General features: G+C 35.4%; 1 protein-coding gene across 4 annotated transcripts; it reads right to left on the bottom strand.

Annotated features, from left to right (window-relative positions):
• Positions 1-335: 335 nt before the first annotated feature.
• On the bottom strand, positions 336-21,400 carry ODF2L (outer dense fiber of sperm tails 2 like). Of its 4 annotated transcripts, none has more exons than XM_031614779.2 (19): positions 21,208-21,400; positions 20,661-20,861; positions 19,484-19,639; positions 18,589-18,770; positions 18,226-18,349; positions 17,228-17,359; positions 16,022-16,084; positions 14,969-15,040; positions 13,910-14,026; positions 10,660-10,845; positions 9,319-9,428; positions 7,709-7,844; positions 6,848-6,958; positions 6,549-6,653; positions 5,283-5,441; positions 3,283-3,365; positions 3,024-3,186; positions 2,029-2,154; positions 336-508 (listed from the first exon to the last, which is right to left on the bottom strand). In XM_031614779.2, the coding sequence occupies exons 2-19, from the start codon at positions 20,763-20,765 to the stop codon at positions 380-382; spliced, it is 2,259 nt and encodes a 752-aa protein (XP_031470639.2). In that variant the 5' UTR covers positions 20,766-20,861; positions 21,208-21,400; the 3' UTR covers positions 336-379. The 4 variants fall into 4 exon arrangements, with proteins under 4 accessions (XP_031470639.2, XP_090002537.1, XP_031470641.2 ...); XM_090146411.1 differs by having other exon boundaries at positions 5,289-5,441; positions 21,208-21,287; XM_031614781.2 differs by having other exon boundaries at positions 20,661-20,827; positions 21,208-21,258.
• Between the last annotated feature and the right edge of the window lie 768 nt (positions 21,401-22,168).

The following is a 22,168-nucleotide window of genomic DNA, read 5'->3' as shown; positions in this document are numbered from 1 at the left end:
CTGAAAGTAGACAATTTATAGCATACGACCTGAAATATAGTCACATACAGACCAATTTCGTGTGCACACCCTACGCTTACATGCCTTTCAGTACTATCATGCAGTCTGCCTTTTTACTTTACTCACTGCAATGAATATTACAGTTATTTCTATTAATAATATCAGACGAATATTCTGTATGTCATCAGCCAGTAGGATATAGAATAATAATTAATCTGTGTTTCTAGATCCATAGCAGAATTTTTCTCAGAATAGAACTAAAGCTATTGTGCTCAATCCTGCAAGATTCCATAAGATAACGATAGCATTGCTTCTAACAAGAGTTAGAGCCAAATCTTGTACTGTTTCTTTATTATTAAAATAAATGAAGTTACAGAATTCAGCCAAACATTGTTATGTAGGAGGTTTTCAGAAACTGCACATAATTCTGGATGCTCTGGTTCTTGTTTTCTGACCTTTGCAGGCTGTCTTCCAGCTCTTTCAAGCGTACCTCATGGTGCTTTTCATCCTAAAGAATAAAAGGAAAGGCAACAATTTAGAGATAAAAATGCAAATCAAATAACAGTGTAATAGAGCTAGTACCTACATTTTAGAGGCCTTATTTATCCATTAAAGTTTTCAGAGGCTTTACAAACTTGAGATACTCAAAAGGACCTCAGGGTATAGAAGCCTTGCTTATGCCCAGTCAAAACCGAACTGAACATGCTTGAATACATTTATAATCCAAAAAAGACCTGGGATTATAGAGGCTAAACCTCCCCAAAGAAATAAATTATTTGTATGTTCAATATTAATGCACCTCATTATAAAATAATACTCAATTTACTTCTTAACATAAAAGGATATTATGGTTGTTTACTTGCTGAGTATGATTAAATTTCATAGTCCTGTTCAGCAGGTGAGACTTTCTGGGCCAAAAGACAAGAAAATTTCCTTAATTTTTTATTTAACAGTAGCATAGTAAGAAATTACTTTGAAAAAATTTGAAATAGTATAGATTACTAGCCAATTTCTGACTTCGTTTTAATGTTTTTATCTTAGAGTAAATGCAATCATTACTTGAATTAAACTCAGTGAAGATAAAAATAAAAGCCTACCAAATGCAGAACAGTATCTCTGATGCATTATTTGAACTCTAAAGGGAATTTGCGCTAATTCTGGTCTGCAATTTCAGTCTTGAACACTTCAAGTCAGAGTATAGAATGAGGATCTAAGAATGATAATGTCTATATTGTCTCTTTTATTTATTGTAAAGAGCTCATAGCTTATTGTCACAGATTTTTGGACAAATCTTTATCAAAGCTTTAACAAAAGTCACTCTATTAATAGAAAATATATTTTTGGATTAGTTAGAAGAACAGATTGAATGTACCACACCCCTTCCATCCTTTTTTGGTTTTTGGCTTTCAGAGAGTATTATCCATTTAGCAGAACCACAGGTTAAGAAGGTAAGCATCTACATATCAAAGCCTGGATATTTAACATCTTGTCTCTTTGAAAAAAGCAAACACCCCTTTTCTGTTACCAACTACCACAACATCAGTATATAACTGAAAACTTTGCTTACATTCCTGTATGGTTAGATGTTTTTTTTTTTTATCAAGTCAGGAAAAGAAAAGATGGACAGACAGAAAGGGAAAAAAAAGATACCATTATGTTGTTATGAAACATATATTTTCTCAGATACAGTTATGCTTAATGAAAACAAGTTATCTGAAAGGGAAATTACAGTTTCGTACCTACTTTATGATTTTCATTTTGTTGGAAAACTGGCCTGAGTAAGAAATAAGCTCAATGTTATTCCAGTTATTTGGTAAGGTAAACCAGGCATTTTTAAAACCTGCTAGAAATGTCAATGTATAAAATACATTGTCAAGTTTAAATAATTTGCTGTTCCTCAGCACACTTTTTGTATTAATTAATTGTATTAATTATTAATCAATTGTATTAAAAGTTTGGTTTTCAGTAAAAGAAACTTTACGGAAATTATGATAATTTCTTAAGTCATAAACAGTATTCTTTACTCACACGCTTCAACGCACAGAGAAGTTCTTTTCTCTCCTCCTGCCTCTCCTTCACTTCATTTTCAAGAACGAGCATTTTTGTCTCAAGGGCTTGTTCTAAGTATGACATTTTTTTAAATTCTTCAGCTACCTAAATTAGCATGAGAAATATGTTCACTTATATTTAAACCCCAAATCAAATTGTTTTCTTATACCTTAGCATTAATAGGGATATTTCCCCAGTCCATCACTTAACATTTCAGCTATTTCCCATACACAAGAACTATATAAACCTGGAAAGTTCTGCCTGAATCTGAAGTTTCAGTTTGAAAAAAAGTTATAATATTTACAAGAGGGAGCAGACTTTGCAACAAATTTATATGGGTACTCCAACTCTTTTTTTTTTTAAAAACCAAATCTATACTCTCACATAGCATTGAGAAAACTAATATTTTTTCCATGCATGATTAATCTGAGATTGAAATCACAGCCTCACAAGTATTTTAATTTCAAACAATACAATGCACTGAAATCTAAATTAGTTCATTTTCTTCTCCATTTGAATTAGTGTCCTTTCTGTTAATAATAAATCTTTGCTTAATATTAAAAGCATGCAAATTCTTGCTCTAAGATTAGAAAGATTTCAGCACTAAAGTTCTTGTGGACCAGCTATTCCAAAGAAAATAAGAAAAAGAATTATGCCTTTGTCCATAAACTTCATTGTGTGGCATTTAACCTAAATCAACTTTATGTTGGTTAAAGCATTTTGATTTGTCACAGAAGTGATGACGAAGTGTTGGTCCACTGAACTTTGTCATGAATTTCAGTAGGCTTTTAATTCTACAAGGATATTGAATGGTAAAATTCACATTTCAATAGGATTCCAAAAAACTTCTAGCATTGTTCCCTGTAAGCAAATAATTTTGTCCCATTTTTCTTCCCAAGCATACTTATTTTTTAATGTAATTTTCAAGTAGAAAATTGCAATCAACGCTGAGAGCTGTATTAAACCACCAGTACCATTTTTCTTCCTTCCTCCAAAGCAGATTCCAGTTGTTTGGTTAAACTGTTGTACTCTGCGATTTTCTCTTCAAGCTGCAGTTTACTGCACTGAAGACTCTCATCTTCTTTTCTGATCAGATATGCAAGTTCTTCATTTTGAAATTCCATCTTTTCTAGCATCCTTTATGCAAAAGTGGTTTAAGGTGTTAAATTTCAGTACAATGTAATAGCACAAATCAGACAGTCCATTTTTTATATATATTTTTTTAAGAATTACCTCTTAAGATGTTCATATTTCTTCTGAATGTTACTGTTTTCTTCTAAGGAACAATTACCCACAGAATTTACACCATCTTCCTCCTGTACAAATAACAATTCCTTTCTTGTTGAAGGACTTGTGTGAAAGATATCACAAATTAAATATGCCTAATAAAATCCAGTCAATCTAGTTTTGAGTTCAAGTACACATCTTATACTCAGGTTTTTGAAAAAAATACTAAAAATTTAGGTGAACACTTAAGACTAAAGATATGCTGTATAACAAAATGAAGTCCTAATGAACCACACATGCTGCTCACGTAGCCTTGCGTATTAAGAGTTGGCCATGTCCATCTCCTTGTGTACTTAGGCTTTAGGCTAGAGCCATAAAAATGATACAGCACACACACACACACACACACACACACACACACACACACACACAATTATCATGGAATAACAGGGTTGTACTGACAAAGAATTTCTGACAGTAGTATGTATAATCAAAAAAGGCAGTTGAGTTCATAAGAAGAGACTGAAAATAACAAGAAGCCAAACTACCCCTACCCAACATCCAGACTGACAAACTTTTACATGTTTACTTCTAAATCTTGGGAACAGTACTAATGAGATTATTGCTCTTGATACCATCAGTAAACAGCCACATTTCCATTCTGCTGGCACCATGATTTAAGGACAACCTCTATCATTTACTGGACTACAACAAGCAGTTCCATTCAGTAACTTGAGCTAATATGGCTGAGTTTGCTTATATAATTATAGGCTGTTCTATTAACAGACTGATACTAAAATACACTGTCAGCAGAGGGGCAGTAAGCTGATGTTCTGGTCCAGATGAGCCCAGAAAAGGGCTTCTGCACATGGTCCAGTTTCTTCAAATGGAATTTTACTAAAATCTAATCATAAAGTTAGAATATCTAAAGGATATAACCAAGATTTACTGCCAAAATTTATCTGCTGTTTGCTAGACTAGTTGTTATATTCCCCAGTTATTTCACTATACTCAGGAGGATTTTTTTAAAATTTATTCATAAAAATAGGTAGTAAAACTAAAAATACAGACATAATTTTATATGTGCACCTCAAAACTAATTACTGCTTAGGTAATTCACTAGACAAAGATGGAATTGTGAGCTTCTGAAACAAGTATTTATAATGACAGAAACAAGCAAAATTTGATGCTATAATGATAATGACAGGAAATTGGAAAAGAAAATCAAGATCTACATTTTAAAGAATAAAGCATAAAGCATGTAGAGACACAGAGACTCACTGTGTTTCAGCTGAAGTCAGCATGTCTTCCACACACAGGAAGATTAAATTTTTTTCCCACTCTACTGATTCAAACACCTGTGTCATTTATGCCAGCAAATTATTCTCTTCCAACCCAATAAAACAAAACGAGGAAAAAAAGCCCAAACCACAGAAATGGATGCCAGGGCTAAAGAATGGTAAGAAACATTTAGATTCAGGCCTTAAGGAAAATAAGAGCAGTAGCGTTAACATTCTGCTAAAAATAGAAAATATTTTCTTAAAGCAGATAATTCATTTCTTTTCATCCACTTTTATAATGTATTAATTAAAATCATAAAAATAAAATGTATAGCTATTTTTCTGAGCAGATATTGTCTGGTTTATGAATTAGTCATTAAAAAACAAAATGAACGTAGCACTAAATTATTCCATAAGATACAAACAATAATTAGATTTGCATATTTATTTCCGGAGAAGAATTCTGGAAGACTTATCAGGACATAGCTATTCTAAAGAACAGAACATATTAGATTAAGGATACAAAATAGAAAAGTGAACATAACTAGAATTTCTTCTCCCATACTGAATTAATGTAAATACGCTTGGCAATACCTTCTCAGCTTTGATTTATGAAGCAAACAAAAGAAACAGCTTAACTATCATAAGCAGCAATAGGAAAAAATATTCTGGAGACTTTCTACATAATTTCCTCATTTGTATTTAAAATCCAGACATACAAAGCACCTGAACCTGTGGCTCCCTGAGGGTTTTGCGTTTCTGTGCGTTGATCCTTTCCCAGTACACAAGATTTTCTTGAAATCCTCGCAGTTTTCCTTCAGCTGCTTTCAGTAAACCACAAACATGTTCTAACTCCTTCAACTTAAGCTCTGTTCTGTCCCTCACCTGCACAGTATCATCACAGTAGAAAAATGTAAGCCTAAAGCCAAAAATTAACTGTTCTGATACCTAACAGCTTTCCACAAAAGTAGTACATCTAAAATTCTACATAGGTTGCATAGTGCCATCTGTTTCATCAGAAAACCCAAAGTGACAAGTTCATTGCAGAATTTTCTCTTATGACATGTGGTTGGAGACTCAGTAAACACTGATAACAAACATTCACAAAATTATACAAGTGTTAGCAACATCTGAATTTTGATTTTTATCATAATAGACTGTAGAAAATTGCATGCAAACAGCAGCTTACAGGAAAAATTCTGCAAAACAAGTTTTGCAGTACTTGGAAACACAGCAACTGATGCCACCTAACGCTGCATACAGTGCTGCACAAATATTATTTGTGGGACCAGAAAATATTTTTCTCCATTCTGTAGATGAATCAAGAAAAAATAATGAGTATAAAATAAACATCTGAGGTGCTGTTTGTTAAGAACTAATTCTATTCTCTAAAACCACAGCAGGCAATTGAAAACCTGACCCTGTTTCAGCCCTGTTGCTTGAGTATATGCAATGTTATGAGCAGTGAAACCAAAGAAAGTCATTTTCCTGTTACTTTTCTATGATGTTTTCTGATGCTTAAGAAACCGTGTTCCAGTATTCAGCTCCACCTGCTGAAAAAACTTAAAACTTGTCTCTGTATCGGTTCTTGCTTTTGACTGCTACATAAATCAAACTTATACCACTGAACAGTCTTGCAGTGGGGTTTTTTCCCTACACAACTTTTATGAATGCTCTGCCAAGAGATCTAGTTTAAAAATCAACAACAAAACCATATTTTTTAAAACAGTGATGGAACAAATTCTAAAATAGCAGCCCAACCCCTTAGTCATTTGTCTTTGAATTGTTTTCTTCCTAGCTATTTGCAGTTGTGTTGTACCCAAAAAACGTTCACTCAAAAATTAGTAGAGCCCTCAGTGCATTAAAATCAGATTTAACATGGGAAAATAAAGAGAGCCAGTACCTTGTTACTTCTATGAAGTGCATTGCAGTAACATCTGTAGGATCAATGTCCTACAGAACTGTTTGAGAGCATGCTATATTATTGCTTACCTCATAGCCTTCTAAGCATTTGCCTTCTCTTATACTTTTGTTTTCACTGAAGACTGTTTTATACCTGGATTTCAGTACCTCTACTTCTGCTTGTAATTCTTGTACCTAGGACACAACAATTTTTACCCTTTTTTTAATCTAGAAGAATAGAACTATTTTTCTAACATTCTCAGTGTTACACAATTATTATAATCACCATGACAACAAATATGTTTTATTACAAATAAAACCTTTATGATTTACTCAAAACTGTTTATAGATTTAAAGCTTATGTTTGAACACTTCAATATGCCATTCACCTGATTTTTATAGCGTTCAACAACATTTTCCTGTAGCTTGGTCTTTTCTTGCAGACATAGCAGGTCATTTTCTACAGAAACAGTACTGACTTCCAAAGCAGCAAGGGAAGCCTTGATCAAAACACAGGGAGGGAGAAAAGGGGAAGAACAAAAAAAAAAAAAAAAAGAAAGACATTAACAGTTTGCCCTAGATGGGATTGCCGATGCCTCATTCCTGGAGGCATTAAAGGCTAGGCTGGATGTGGCTCTGGGCAGCCTGATCTACTGGTTGGTGACCCTGCAGGGTTGAAACTAGGTCATCTTTGAAGTCCCTTTCAACCCAGGCCATTATATGATTCTATGATATGATTAAAACAACTCAATCTACAGTATATTACTATCAAGTGATCCAAAGAAATAAGAAGTAACAATTACTTATTCTATCAATAAAAAGTGACAGTCCACAGCTCATTTATCAGTTTGTAAGAATAGTTACTTTGGAAGATAAATACTGTACAAAACCTGGAAATTCTTTTAAAAATTGTATCAGTAATTAAAATAAATTCAATTCTTGTGTTTGTGAAAGTTTATTTTATATTAAAGAGTATAATTTCCAGGTAAGCAGTCTTATATCCACTGACAATAAAATAAATGACATCCTGGTTAAATAGAATGACTATAAAATCCTTTTTCTGGCTTTGCCATAGATTTCCACTGATAAATTTTTATCATCTCATTCCACTTACTGCGAAAAAAAATGGGTGACATTTATTATAGAGGGTTGGAATCTCTAGGCAGCAGAACAAAAGCAAATTACAGTGGTTAATTTGTAAATGCATCAGAAATGCAAAGCCATTCCTCAGTGATTTATAGTAATCTCACCTTTAATTTTTCATTTTCAAGATAAATCTTCTCATTTTCAGAGTTAACAGAATTTAGCTTTCCAAGAATATCCTCACTAGTTTTTCTTCCAAATTCCTCCTTTCTTTTCAGGTCTTCAGAAAGGCTTGTGATCTGCCTTGTTGGATAGCAAGAAATTCCATGTCATGTACAATGATTCCAGAACTCTTTATATGCAAATCAAATTGTTCCTTAGGATGAAGTACTTCATTGCTCTTATTCCATACAAGAAAAATAAATAAATACATGAGAGAACACATTTAAACATCTAAAGAAACAAAAGAGATGTGATCCAACAAGGAAGTGGACCTAGCTCAGTTGTAAATAAATGTATTACGTAGAACACAAAAGTGTACTTCCGAGGCAAATATGCATATACCTACTGTAAAAAAAAAAAAAGGAATGATACTGAATTTAAAGGAGTCTATCAGACAATGTCCTAATAAGTGCACTCCATGTTACTTTAGGAATAGTACTTTCCATTATTAAAAACAATAGTTCATCATTTGTCCCTCACCATTTTTTTCATGTTTATGAATTCAGCGAGACTTATTTCACTCTTTAGGTAGTCATATGGTGTCTAGTAGTCTAGTACCACAGGTCTTGATAGAATGGAACATTTCAATACAGACTTGTATTTCCAGTTCAAATAGAAATAGTAAAAAACAGCAGTGAGTAAAAAGAGCATTTGAAGAAAGTATCATAGACGTTTTCCTTTTTCCTCATGTTTCCTAGATGCCTATGCATATACGATAGACCGTAGCTGTCCAGACAGATTTTCAGCCTCACATCATTTATCTGTACTCCTGTGAAATTTTGAAATATGCTGAAAATATTTTCAGGAATAACAGATTTTCTAAAACAAAAATCAAATAGTCAAGCCAATTTAATTTGAGTTGTTATGTATTTGAGCATGAATCAAGATCTTTATAAAATAAGCATTCTGCATTAATCCAGGCATAAAAGCACTTTGCTTTTTTGAATTAGAGCCCATATTAAAAGATATGTTAAAAGTTAAAAGATAATCATCATAGTCTGACAAAGATGGCATATTCTTCATCTACATTTCACTGCTTGAGTAAGATTGGGCAGTTTTGTCTTGCTTTTTCAGACAAGACTAAACTGATCAAATGTGCATCTGCGAGGACCTCTGTCCATTAGTAGGGTGAGATAACAGAACCAAAATAATTTTGCTGTCATTAATCTGCAGTACAGGCTGGAAACCCAAATAAGACATTTTTACATTACAACAGGTGCAAAGGTTAAGACTCAAGTTGTTGAATAATTAAATAAATGATTCAGCGAAGCAGCACAATAATCTCTAGCAAGCTCCAGCTGAAAGAAACTACGCAGGGGAAGTAGCAAGTTCCTTGCTTCTACAGAGGAGTTATTTAAAAAACAAATAACAAAACAACTTGTGAAATGAAGCTAGAATTCTGAAACTTGTTCTGGTTTCTAGCTGCTCAGAACTCTGCTCACAATTTTAATACAAGTACATAAAATTGCTTTCATCGTCAATACTAATAAGCTACTAAATAAAAAATTTCTGTGACTACAGAAAATATATTAGATCTCCAGTAATTTAAACTTACTTCTTTAGATCTTCTGTCTGAACTGCTAACACTGCCTTTTCTTCTACCATTCTATCGTGCTGTTTTTTCCAGAGATCAGAAGCTGACAGTATCTCAGACAATTTTACCTCCTACAGAATACATTAATTACAAATCATGTATCATAAGGATGCCATAAGGAGCATCATCTCATTCTACAAAATCTTCTAAACAAGAGCTATTTATTGGAACACTTTATACAAAGAAACATAAATTTTGTCTTACTATCTCGAAAAGAACAAATAAACTACCCACATTTTAAAAAATTGAAGTGTAATACAAACTTACTTTCAAAGTATAGCACAGTTAAACACAGGTATTATATATCAACTTCAGAATGTACCATTATTTAAGATGAAATACTTCTTAAAACAAAAATACCTCCAAAACACATCTTCTATGTATAAACTGTATAAGCTAATACCAAAATAAAATTCTGTCAAAGCATTTCAAGAATTAAAAAATACATAGCTATATAAGAAATGCAATGTTACATAAATTCTAGCAGTAGCCACATACTATCTTGAAAGTAAATAAGGTCTTTAATGGAAAGAAAACAACAGTACGACTACAAAACACTACCAGTTCAGGAGATAAGCAAATGCTACTCCTCTGTACTGCTAAATGTAACTTGTACAAAGATCAAAGAAAAGAAAACAAATTAATCATGTCCAGATATACTGACTGGAAAAATATCCTTAATACAGGCAAATCCTAAACAATGGCAATGCACAGAAATTGTGATAACACTCTCATTAGGAAATCTGAAGTTGTCAAGGTCTCAACATAGTCCTGATCCAACTGATCTTTTTCAAAAGTTACACACTGCACACAGGTGAAGGGCAAGGCAGAAGCCACCCAACAATTTGAATTGAAATCAAGTACTTGAACGTTTAAAAAGCTCAAAGCAAGCAGCTTAGAAATAGAAAGCTAAGCATCCATATGAGACACCATAAGCTAAAAAAGGAAACAAAGACTTCAAACCCAATTCTTATCTGACAGCATACCATTCTTTTGAGCTTAGCTGTAGCTTCACAGAGGTCTAAGAGAAATATCAGAAGATGCATAAATGAAGCTGATGAGACTCCTCTTATTTACTATGAAGTGTACAACTACCTAAAGACATTCACTAAATTTTAAGGAAACAAAAACTGTGAATACAAGAATGGTTTGCATGTCTCTTATAGCCAGCTTTTCCTTAACTGAGGAACAAAAATAAGAAATGCAAATAATGCAAAAACAAACTTTCTTATTGTACAAAGGTGAAAGTTTCCTAGTTATTCAATTTAAGGCAGGATAACATTGGTCAGTGCAATCACTCACACGTTCTTTTATTCTGGAGGTTAAGTTTTCCACAGCTTCTTCAAAGCATTCAGTTTTTCGTTTCTGGGACCTGATTGCTCTTCTCAGATCAGCCTTCTTTTGCTCACTTGTTTCCCTCAAGGCCACCATCTGATGCTTATAGTCATCAATTTGAAGTTTCCACTCTGCTATTTTCTTCTCTAGAGTCTGCAGCATAATTAAATATCAACTCTTTTCAAACCCTACACCTTATAAATCTGTCTGTGAGGTATCATAATGAAGAATAGTAATTGCATTTATAGCCTGTTTCCATTAGTATCTGAAATCTTCTGGTTGACACAAGGAGTCAACATTTGTACTACACTAGGCAAGAGAAATTACAGCTTGGGAAACCAGTTACAAAGATAAGCAAGATAAGAGGTTGAGGAGGCATAGAAACAGAAACAAGCAGAAGCAGGGGGAAAGATATCAGTCTAACCATCACCACACATTCTTTGAAATGAATGCAAAATTTCTGTAGATGACATGGCACTGACATTAATCCCATTCCTGAGATGGGAAATTAGAGTGGTTATACCAGCCCCTAATTACTCATTTTGATGAATATCACCTTATGTTACTAGTGATATAAATCGATGTAGTCTATGCTCTGAATCTATAGTGAGCAAGTACATGGCTAGAACTGAAGATCAGTAAAACTATAAATGAAATTTTAACATGGAAGTTAAGTTTTGGATTTGAGTATTTTAAGTCAAGAAGACAGGAAAGACCAAGGTATTTTTCTTAATATAAGCACTGTGTTATGATCTGTTATCAAATGACAACTTACCCTTTTCTTGCAAGATCTAACTTTTTCTCATGCATATAATGGTGCCATTCCAAAAATGAAATAGAATTGTCTAGCAAACAAACTTTTTCTGATAGTTTCTTATGCCTTGTGTATATTGTATACGTATGCTGTATACATACACAATAAAATCCACGCTGGATTCTTCTTCAAGAATTTCAGATACAATTATTTTTAGAGGTTCTATATCTTGCCATAAACATGCTCAAGCTAGTGGTTGCCAGTAACTCATCATAAAGAAAAGTACAAGTTCCATTCGTCTCACTTGTTATTCTTGTGCCAAGCTACAACAGCATATATACACCAGTATTATAATTTTTTTCCCCAAGTCACTGATAAATATCCTAACTGTAAGAATGATTAGAAATGTCTTTTTTTTTTTATAGTTGATTCTGGGTCTAACATTTAACTTATGTTCTACATGAAAGAAGACCATAACAGCACACTATTTACCTAGTACCTATGTTAATCTGCCAGATTTATCTACCAGTTGCTATAAAATCCACGTACTATGCATTAGATGATACCTGCCAATATAAGTGCTGCTAATGACTTCAAAACTTACCCACAATCAATGGAAAATTTACATAGTTTGCCATGTGAAAAGTGGTTTTGGCTAACTAGGATTTAGTCCCACTGCCCTGTAGTGAACAAGGACATCACAGCTAGATTAGGGTGCCCAGGGCCTCATCCAGCCTCACCTTGGAAGTCTCCAGGGATGAGACACCAACCATGACACTAGGTAATCTGTTCCAGTGCCTCACCACCCTAACTGCAAAAAGACTTTTTCCTCATATCCAACCTAAAGCTACCCTCCTTGAGCTTAAGGTCATTTCCCCTCATTCTATCACCACAGACCCTGCTAAAGAGCCTGTCCCCTTCTTTCCTGTGGCTCCCCTTTAGATATTGAAAGGCTGCCATCAGGTCACCTCAGTGCCTTTGCTCTTCCAGGCTAAACAGTCCCAGCTCTCTCAGCCTGCCCTCATAGGAGGGGTGTTCCATCCCTGGGATCATTATTGTGGTCCTTCTCTAGATGCATTCCAACAGGAATTTGTCTCTCTATACATATATATATATATACACACACACACACACATATATATATATATGCAGGAAATAGTTTTCATGTAAAACACATGACTTGCAGGAAAAACAACTTCAGTGAACAGATAAACTGAAAAATTTGAGTTAAGTTTTCCTTAACTATTGATTTCAGTAGATAACTGTTATCTTCTGTTACAACCACAGGGGGTCAGAATCACATAAAAATGAGTGCTTTGGGCATTATTCAGTGTCCAAGACAAATTTAAACAGTGAATTAATTGTGAGCTATTCCAATCTTTTTCCTAAGCACTAACAAAATCATCTACAGGATTTTAGCTGTCAACTGACTGTAAAAGAAACAAACAACAATTTTACACAAAAATTCAGTGAAAGTACAGTTCTCCATCAATTACTTTTTCCAGGTACTACTTAATGAAAATGTAGTAATTCTAACCAATGTGCTACATAGTACAAGAAATCAATTTTTATTCATGGGAAAACAAGGAACACAATCATACATAAGTGGTTTTCTCTCGATTGAAATTGAGCTGGGACAGGATCCTTAACAACTTCAAATTTGCATAATTTGTAGGGGCATGTGTGCTACTAAGAAAAAAGCTGAAAATTAATAACATCATTTTGCAGCCAAGGTTTTCTCATTTATGCCTATGTTCATTACTGGATTCAAATACTAAATACTAAAATCTGAGACCACTTGCAACTCCATTAACTGCCATGTGACCTTGTCCTTGACATGGTTCTACAACCAACATCTGCTGCAAATGCTCAAATTTACCTTTTTTTTTTTTTTTAAGAAGTGGAAAGGATTACACTTGCCTTGAACACAGTGAGGTTAGGAATTAGTCACAAGTTTATCAGTCAGTACTAAGGGGATTATTGATTCCTCTGCAGTTTATAAAAAGAAACAGGTGCTGGTCTGTCACAATTGTCTCAAACAACTTACAGTGGAAAACTCATTCTGGGACTTGTCTCTCTCTCTTTCAAAAGCAGTTTACATACACTCAATAAGAAAGATATCAGTCTTTCAGATAGTAAAATTAGGTGAATACACACACTTCTATGTCTACTTAAATTTCTTCGGCAGGACTGCTAGTACGTATAAGTTGAAATAATTAGAAAGAAATAACCTGCAATTAAGACAACAAAGATAGATTGAAAAATATAAATGCTGTTTTAAAAAAATTGTTTCAGATTTTACTTAGAAAGTTTTCTTTTAAGTGATATATGAAATAATATATATTTTATTCCTTTTGATCAAAGCTATACCTAAAAAAGATTTAACTCTCAATTCTGAAATAAACCCACTGAAGGGCTTTGTTAATTTGCCTTTAAATTTAAAACACATGAAAATATGTTGACCTGCGTTTTCAGCTTTAATTCATCATTTTCCACTTCTTTTCTTTGAATCTGATACTGCAGATGAGCTTCAATTGCATTTACAGGTCTTGACAGATTGTCTTCTTTCAGTACAGGGACCTAAGAAAGGGAAATAAACACAGATTTACTAGTCTCTGAAGATAATGCCAAGATAATGCCATATGATGTAAACTTCATTCTTTCTACTTTATTGCAGAACTTCCAACTGTCATTTTAACTCCCTCAAAAGGCAAAAAAGATAAAGCATAGTCTACAAGTATACTCATAAGCAGTAGCTTCTTACTAATGATATCAGCATCATCAATACGACTTTTCTGTAGAAAGCTAACAAAAAAAAAAATCACAAAATTTAAAGAACATCTGTACACAGTTATCTCATATTTAATTTAATTTTGTAAGATGAATTGGGCCTGGAGGCACTAACAAAGAAATCCAGGCTAAACAAAGGTACATAAATAACAGGTCCACCAAAATTAAGCCAAAGCTTTGCATTAAGTAATTAGATATGAGCTAACCTTCATTAGACCCCAAAGATCACCAACTGATCTAAGAATTACTGATACAAAATCATTCAATTTTAGAGGCATACATAAATAGTAAGGGAAAGACAACTTCCCACCAGAACTTAAGTCAGTTGATCTAGGATTTTTTTTTTTTTGCAACTTAACTCTTCTGGCTTGCTCTAAATACAATAATAACAAAAAGAGAAAGAAATCACATTACTCATACAGACTAGAGTTAATATTAATGTATTAGTGCAAGTGTTTACTACAGATACCAGTAAGAAGAGCACTCAAAAGTCCAAAGCCATTAGCCTGGATTTATGACCCTCCCAGAACTGTGGGGCATTAGTGTTAAGAAAAAATTGTACTCAAAATAGGTGTGGATACAGAGTTGATGTTTTATGTATAGAAATGTCTTCTAGGCATTTTTTAATGCCTAGCTCATTGAAATAATTTCTTTCATCAAAACATTAGATTAGAAAATAAGAATGTAATATACGGGGAGAAAACATTTATTCCAAAACAGCTGGTCACTCACTTTTTTAAGCTGAATCCTAGATGAAAGTTCTTTAATGTGTTCTTCTCTTTCTACTATCTTTCTCCTGAGACTCTTCATGAAGGGGGAAAAAAAAAAAAAAAAACCTATATTCATGTCTAATAACATAACACACGCTGACAAAAGTTTCAGTTAAAAATGGCTGCGATTCCATTTTGTGATGATACATTACAAATACTGCCATCATTTCTAAAATGGCAGAAATTATGACCTGATGAATCAATGTTTACTTTAACCGTATAGATCATAATAGGCTCTTGCTTGAGCCATGTCACTAAGACTTAATTTGAAGCTTATTTCACAACTTCATACATATCCAATTGTTCTAAATACTTGTTATATTGCTCTAAAAAATAAAAAAAAACTGCTTTAAAGAAGCATGACAGGTAGTAGGAAAAATTATAGGAAAACAAATGATGAACAGAACACAGCACCCGTTTGGAGATTTTAGAACACAAGAATACAACATAAACATATCTATAATAAATATTTATGAACAAAACTCAATGAGTGCATTTTTTTAAAGCATATAGCTCTTTATTTTAGCTCTCTGCTCCACTATTTTAGCTTTATTAATTCAATCTATTCCAGATATTGTTTGATGAAATAAAGAATGGTTTTGAAATTCAAGAGATTGCCTACTAAGTTTTTTTTACTGATGATGTTGGGCTAGATAATCTTAGAGGTCTTCTCTAATTTTAATGAGGCTACAATCATTTTCTGCACACTGATAATAGAAATAAATTACAAGTTCTAGTTGAAAAAATCTAGGACTCTTATAGAAATATTTATTTCATTTACAGTAACTGCAATAGTAGAGTCTACTCTACACACAAAACAATGTAGAAGTGATGCCAAAGTCCAACATGCATCCTTCCTAAAATACACAATAATCAAGTGGTAGTAACAGTTCAATTGTATCAGTAAGCAGAATGCTCCCTATGCTACTCTGATGTGAAATTGTATGCCATGACATAGTCCTTCTTACGTGTACCACATAGAATAAAAAAGTAATAGATATTTTAGTTTACTTACAGTATTGTGGGTTTCATTTTCACTTAACTTCTGTATCAAAGCATCAATGTTTTCACTGCTTATCTGCAAGACAAAAGCAGGAAATGTTAACAAATTACTTCAGTTTACAGTTGATTTATTGTTTTGCTTTAAATTTGGCATACTATTTAGTTTATTTTCAGTTTGGTACATATAAATATTAAAACTTGCATTCTTGTGGGCTATTTAGAGTTAGTAGCTTAAACTTTAAATATTCAGTTTACTTAGCGCATAAAACTTCTCAGGGGAGGAAAACAAACTAGGGTCATCCCCTATGCCAATTTATTTCTTTCAGGAAAAAGTAGTCTGAAAAATCTTAAGTGCTTAAATGTTATTTGAACACATAATCAAAAACAGTAAGAGCATTTGTACAAACTGTAATACTTTACAGACTAATATTAACTGTTGAAGTCTTCCAGTAAGTTCAGTTAGATATAAAAGTTTGAAGAATGAAACATAAAACACAGCCTAAGACAACAGAAAAATAAGTCTATGTTAACTGTTACCATAACTCGAATAGAATATATGTAGTTATAACATTGCCAAAGACATTTTAAAATATAAAATCTGGAGGTCTACATTTAAATAAATAAACCAAAAAATACAGCAAGACTTCCATTTTGTACATCCAAACCATTTTACTGCCATTGCTGAGAGAATGAATCTAACATCTCCAAGGAGACAGGGTAACTCAGCATTTTATGCCATTAGATGTAATCTAAACTCTGAATAACAATCAGCACCACAAGACAACCCAGATCACACACACACACCAGCAGTGAAATTATTAGCCACAGAATGAAAGCAGAGCAAATCCTTCAGTCGAGTTGTGTTCTAAGCTCTGTATTCTGACACACACTGCTATATGCTGTGCTTGCTCTCCCAGGCGTATTGCGCTCCATATCAGGAATTAGAACAGCTGTTTTCAATCCTTTTAAAATAAGTAGGTTCTCTTCCAGCTGGAACTACCTCTGCCTAACCAGCTCCTGCACCCTGTCACAGCCCACCTGGCTCTCCAGGTGCATCCATCTCCTTAATCTCTCTGCATTCTCATTATTTTAAAGCAGTTCCCTGTGGGACTATCCTCTTTCCCTCCATTGTCCAGGTACTCAGAACCTGTCCCGCAATTTACAGACACGTGATCTCTGACCCCCACAGGAAGCTAGTGATTGCTTTGGGTCATCTTACCTGTTTCTGTTCTCTTCTTTGAAGTAAAAGCCATAACAATCTTTTGGTGGTTTTGAGTGCTGTTAACTCTTTCGCCAGCAAATCCTCTTGTGTATCAATAACTATCATTTCTGATGTAGAAAGTTTACAAACCTGTTAAAACATTGTAACCAAGAAATTAAATGTGATCTGCAACGCTCCCTCAAACATTTGTTACTAATATTTAGATACTACTTTCAAATACAGGCTGTAAAAATAAATAAATGATTGCAACATTTAAAAATGAAATAACAAAAGAAGAAATGGTGCAGTAGTAATCTTTAAACAGTATGTGAAACACAGAGGATCCTCTTCCAGTCTAACAGGAATTAGATATCTTTAATATTTATTTCTGATAAATACCCCAAAATCTCACCTTAAAGCCATCATGCTAGCATAATAAATAAATAAATAAATAATTTTTAAAAAATGATAACAAAAAAAAAAAAAAGTGGAAACTTTGAAATCAAAAGTTTTCCCAGAACTCCTTGCAAAGAAGTCATCTTTTCCCCACCTGCATATAATATAAATATGGAAAACCTTCATGTAAATGTTCTTGGAGAGAATGAAACTCTAGGATGACAGTTTGAAATGATAAATTATTTAAAAAAAATGAAAATCTCCCCCCAAATTATAGTCAGGAAGCATTGACTTGTGACTTGTGAATCTTTTTTTTCCCCTAGAAACAATGGCAAGCAGGCTTTAAGGAACATATCTAAGTAAGGTTGATGTATATGTCTGTCAATGATTAAAATAGGAAAATTCACACCTCTCTGCTCTTTCAAGAACTCTTTTCTGCATCCTCTGCAAATGGGATTTAGAAGTGGGAGAAGCATTTGCAGAGATCAGAAATTTAAAACTTTCTAAATTAAAAAAAAACATCCACAGGCATTGATAGAGACAATAAGTTGAAACAATAATAACCATTTTTGAATTCAGTATTTAGTGCGTGTACAAAGTTTTGACTACAATGTACTTACGTTTGTCATTCTACCAAGTATGTCTTTAAAGGTTGGCAACAAGTTCTTTGCTGAATTAATTGCCATTACTGCTTCAAAAATCTCCTGTGAAGCACCATTTTTGTGAGAGGCATTTTCCTTCTCCCTGACCACAAACAAAATAATAAATACAATTTGACTCTTGCTAATAAATATGCAAATAAACAAGGCCCATGCATAGTTAATAACATGTAATTTTACAACTGTTTTTTAGAAGATGCATAGTAAAGTTGATGGGGTATGGATCTTACACTTTGGCTTCTCTGCATCGGTATTCTCAAATGCTTATTTAGAAATAAATTAAAAGATAGCTTATTAAAATATTCCTTTACTATTAAATTTTACCTTTTCTCTTTGTCTGAAGTGCATTTTCTCTCTACACTTCCATTCAAGTTTTGTGGTAGGTGATTTTTTGGTGAGCTTTCTTTAAGCAGAGGGGACAGTTCTGTCATCTTGATCCTGTGTTTATCAGGACGTGGCCCTCGCACGTTTTTCCAAGTTTCCTCCTGCACAGTCGCTGCCAGCTTCTAAACAGTGTTTTCAGTTAGAGTTTAATTTGTCCTTGGTTACAATGGTGCGGATTCACTACCATGAAATAAGTACATTGCAAACAGGAAAGGTGATTTTCTGCCCCCATGGTAATTGATCAGCATAAAGGGAATTGTTAAGACTTCCGAGAATTGAGAAATGAATGGACCTGAATTAATCATGCCATTGTCCGGTTCTCACATAATTGTCTTTCCCACAGTCTATGAAGCTACTCCCTCCATAACTGTCAATAAAAAGCCTCATGCCATAAGACTGTCAGCTCTATGAAAACCTAAAGATCAAAAAAAGTTTCTCTAAAATTAAAGAATGTTCAGAATAAACACCCCTCTGTCAGTCTGCAGGAAGTAAAGTTTACAACAGGTTCCAGAAAAGAATTGAGGAAGTCAGAAATGAAAAATCACATTTAATTTTAAAAGCTATCTTGGTACTTTACTCCACAAGGCTTCTATATCACACTACTGCTCATATTTAATGGCTGTTAAATACGAATTCGCTGTGATCTATTTCCTATTTTGACTTATATGACCCTCTGAACTCCTTCCAACTTTGCAGGATATTTTCATGCATAGGACATAAAAGAATATATATATTTCAACTATCTAATAAAGAAAATGATAAGAGTAAATATTAACAATTTGCATAATAGATTTATATTCACATTAGTACTATTTTGTTTTACTCGTTTTCTTACTTGTTCTGGATCGTCAGATTCTTTCCTTAGCTCAGTAAAATATATTCCATCTCGGATAACTTTTGTGGTTCTATGACAATCATTTTTATATGGCAGAATCAGTGAACAGTGTTTTCCCTCTTCTTGAGATGTAACAGGTACTACACACCTTTTTCCCTGAAACATATTCATGATTATGCAGCATTTAGTATCATTCACTGTTAGGGTATGCATCTTCCCAGTTCAAGGCATACCAGCACAAAACAAGTCAGCTCTTCAGGCAATTCAGAAGTGTTAGGCACCAAAGAAATCCCACTTTCGTTTATGATTTCCAACAAGTGTATAAGCCTGTGATACTACAGAATGCACCCTCTGACTGACAGCTCACATCTCATTTGTGAGGCAAAGGTAAACTACCTGCAGTGAATTTGGAGATACCACGTGTCACAGCAGTTCATCCCATTTGGAGGCAGCAGCAGCTTTTCTCTTCTCCTGGTTGAGATCAGCTGCTTACCTTGGAGCTGCACAGGGAAATGTGCTGCCCGTGGCACAAAGTCCAGCTCCAGGAGGTGCACGCTGGCAAACTCACCCCACTGCCCTGCTTCCTTGCCAAGCACCAGGAAGCTGCCTTGCCTGTGCCATACCCAGCCATAACTAACTATTCCTGCTTCCACACCAAGCGATGCATCCTCTCCAAATGGGTTTGACAGGCAGAAAGTTTGTATTCTTCCGTATGTATTCCTCTTGTCAGATATTTGAGAAAATGTGACCCAGAATTCCAGGAGATACCCCCATAAAATCAGGATGTAGAGTGTTTTATCTCAAACTCTTGCTGTAAGGCAAATAACTACACTCCAATAGTGTAGTTAACTGTTGTTATTATTTATTTTAATGCGTACTTACGCTTCCTGTTTTACTGCATGCTTACATTTTCTAGTAGGCCCCAGTTTGAGTAACACAATTCAAGCTTCTGTATCTTTTTTTTACTTATATAACCACAAATTTAACTTGACACTGAGCCTTCCAAGGTTCCATTCTCAATGAAAGCAATTAAATTCAACAGCCCTTTGGTTCTATAAGTAAAAAAAAGATACAGAGACTTGAATTGTTCGTCTATATATGCAGGAAAGAAGAAATAAGATTTTCACATTGTTTCAGTGCGCCATTTTTCAAGCTTAACAGAAGAGAATAAGCTTGCCTCGTTAATATCAGCAAGAAAAAACTTTTCCCGAGCAGCAGAGCGGCGTGCGGGAGCGGTGCGGTTACACAGCGGTACGGCTGCGGGTGGCGGCGGTAACGGCATTCTGCCAGCGCTGCAGGGCGCTCCGTGCGGCTCGGCACCCGCTGGTGCCCATTCGTCGCTACCTGCGAGGTTAGCACAGGACGCAGCTGGATCCCGCTGCAAAACACAGCGTACCGAGGAGAACTCAGCCCCAGCAGAGATGCAACACAACGCAAGCGAAATTTTGCTCAGGTATTCATGCCGCGGAAGGCTGTTTGCTCGCTAACCGCGTAAGCGGCGATGAATTCACAGTGCGCACAGCAGTCACCCGAGCAGCAGCCAGCGGAACGCAGCCGAAGGAAAAGGCGAAGCTCTCACGCCCGCACGCCCGCACACCGCACACAGCTGCGGGGTCCCGCTCCTCGCACCGTCACCCTACACGGATCCCGCACGCCCCGACCCCGCTCCCTCTCCCGTTCCCGTTCCGCCCACCCCGCCGCCCCTCAGCAGTAGCGGCCCTCACCGCCGCCGCGATCGCTGCAGCCGTTGCCGCGGCAACCGGGCGCCGGCAACCGCTGCTCCGCTGCGGCGCGCGCACCTCGGAGCGCTCAGCGCCTCGCGCCCCCGGGAGGCGGCTGTCACTGCGCGGACACGGCGCCTGGGGAGCCCTGGAGATCGGCGCGCTCGCTGCTCCTGCTTGCTTTCTTTCTGCTCGTTTCCATTGAAGTATGTTTTTCTGAGGTTGTCGTTATTTATTTAAACGGACTTCTCCGAATCTTTTGTGTTTCACAAAGGAAAAAATCACGCTCCTAGCTTTTCTGCTCCTTGCGTAAATCTGTATTGTTTGTACAAGATTAAGGGATGTAAACAGAGGTGCAGTACCCGGAGAGCACGCAGGTAACTGCCTCCTACAGGTGTGACCTTTTGGTCGTCTCCCACGAATGCCTTTTCAGAGCCCTGCACACAGCTCCGTGCTCCTCAGGGAGCCCCGGTTACAGCAGGAGTTGCTCTGCTCAGAACTGCTGCACACCAGGGGACCCCAAATTCTGCAAGCTGATGCCAGATACCTGTGGCACTCATGTCACCACAGGCTTCGTCAGTGCTAAAATGGCATTCCTTTGTCACGTGCTGGGCAACGTAGTGGAACAGATTCAGAAAAACAAGCGAGTGTGTCCCGATGCAGGAATGGCACTCAGTGCACACATCCAGAGCTGCATAAGAGGCTGTGTCAAAAGAAGCGTGGCTGGGGACGAATTGCTTCATTCCTCCCTCCCTCCACAAATGCTCTTCTGAACAAGATGAGGCACAGATTTCTGAAGGGAAGAGAAAGTTCATATACACACAAAAAAAATCACAGGTTAAATCCCAACATTTATAATACTGAAGATGAAATTACTCCATGATTCATTATGGATTAATAGCATGTTTATACCTGTATTGCTGAGGAGATTTTGTCTTTGCATGTGGAGAAGCCTAACGCTTTG

This window comes from Phasianus colchicus, chromosome 9 (assembly GCF_987193195.1).
Source record: "Phasianus colchicus chromosome 9, bPhaCol1.hap1.1, whole genome shotgun sequence".
In the NCBI taxonomy this organism is placed as follows: domain Eukaryota; kingdom Metazoa; phylum Chordata; class Aves; order Galliformes; family Phasianidae; genus Phasianus; species Phasianus colchicus.
Note: the sequence above shows the minus strand (reverse complement) of the source record. Positions and strands in the feature narration are given on the sequence as shown.